At 49.3% G+C, this 217-nt stretch overlaps 1 protein-coding gene across 1 annotated transcript; it reads left to right on the top strand.

The window, feature by feature from the left end:
• Positions 1 to 6: 6 nt before the first annotated feature.
• LOC108254529 lies at positions 7 to 214 on the top strand (the record flags this gene model as incomplete). Its single annotated transcript, XM_017449496.1, has 1 exon — positions 7 to 214. A coding segment is annotated over exon 1 (189 nt), but the record flags the coding sequence as incomplete, so codon positions are not given.
• Between the last annotated feature and the right edge of the window lie 3 nt (positions 215 to 217).

Below are 217 nucleotides of genomic sequence, written 5' to 3'. Positions count from 1 at the left end.
CAATGATGTCAACACCCCGTCTCGTATGGATAAGCATGTGTATGAGTTCCTATCCGGTCTCAACTACACCGCGTTAAAAAATACAGTGATCATATTCATGTCGGATCATGGCGTACGGTTTGGTCCGATCCGGCAAACGTATTCCGGATGGTTCGAGGATCGCCTGCCGTACATTTTCTTTCATTTCCCGGCCTGGTATCAAGCCAAGTACCCGGGG

This window comes from Diaphorina citri, unplaced genomic scaffold, assembly GCF_000475195.1.
Source record: "Diaphorina citri unplaced genomic scaffold, Diaci psyllid genome assembly version 1.1 scaffold151894, whole genome shotgun sequence".
Lineage (NCBI taxonomy): Eukaryota > Metazoa > Arthropoda > Insecta > Hemiptera > Psyllidae > Diaphorina > Diaphorina citri.
This window is presented reverse-complemented; position numbering and strand designations above follow the sequence as displayed.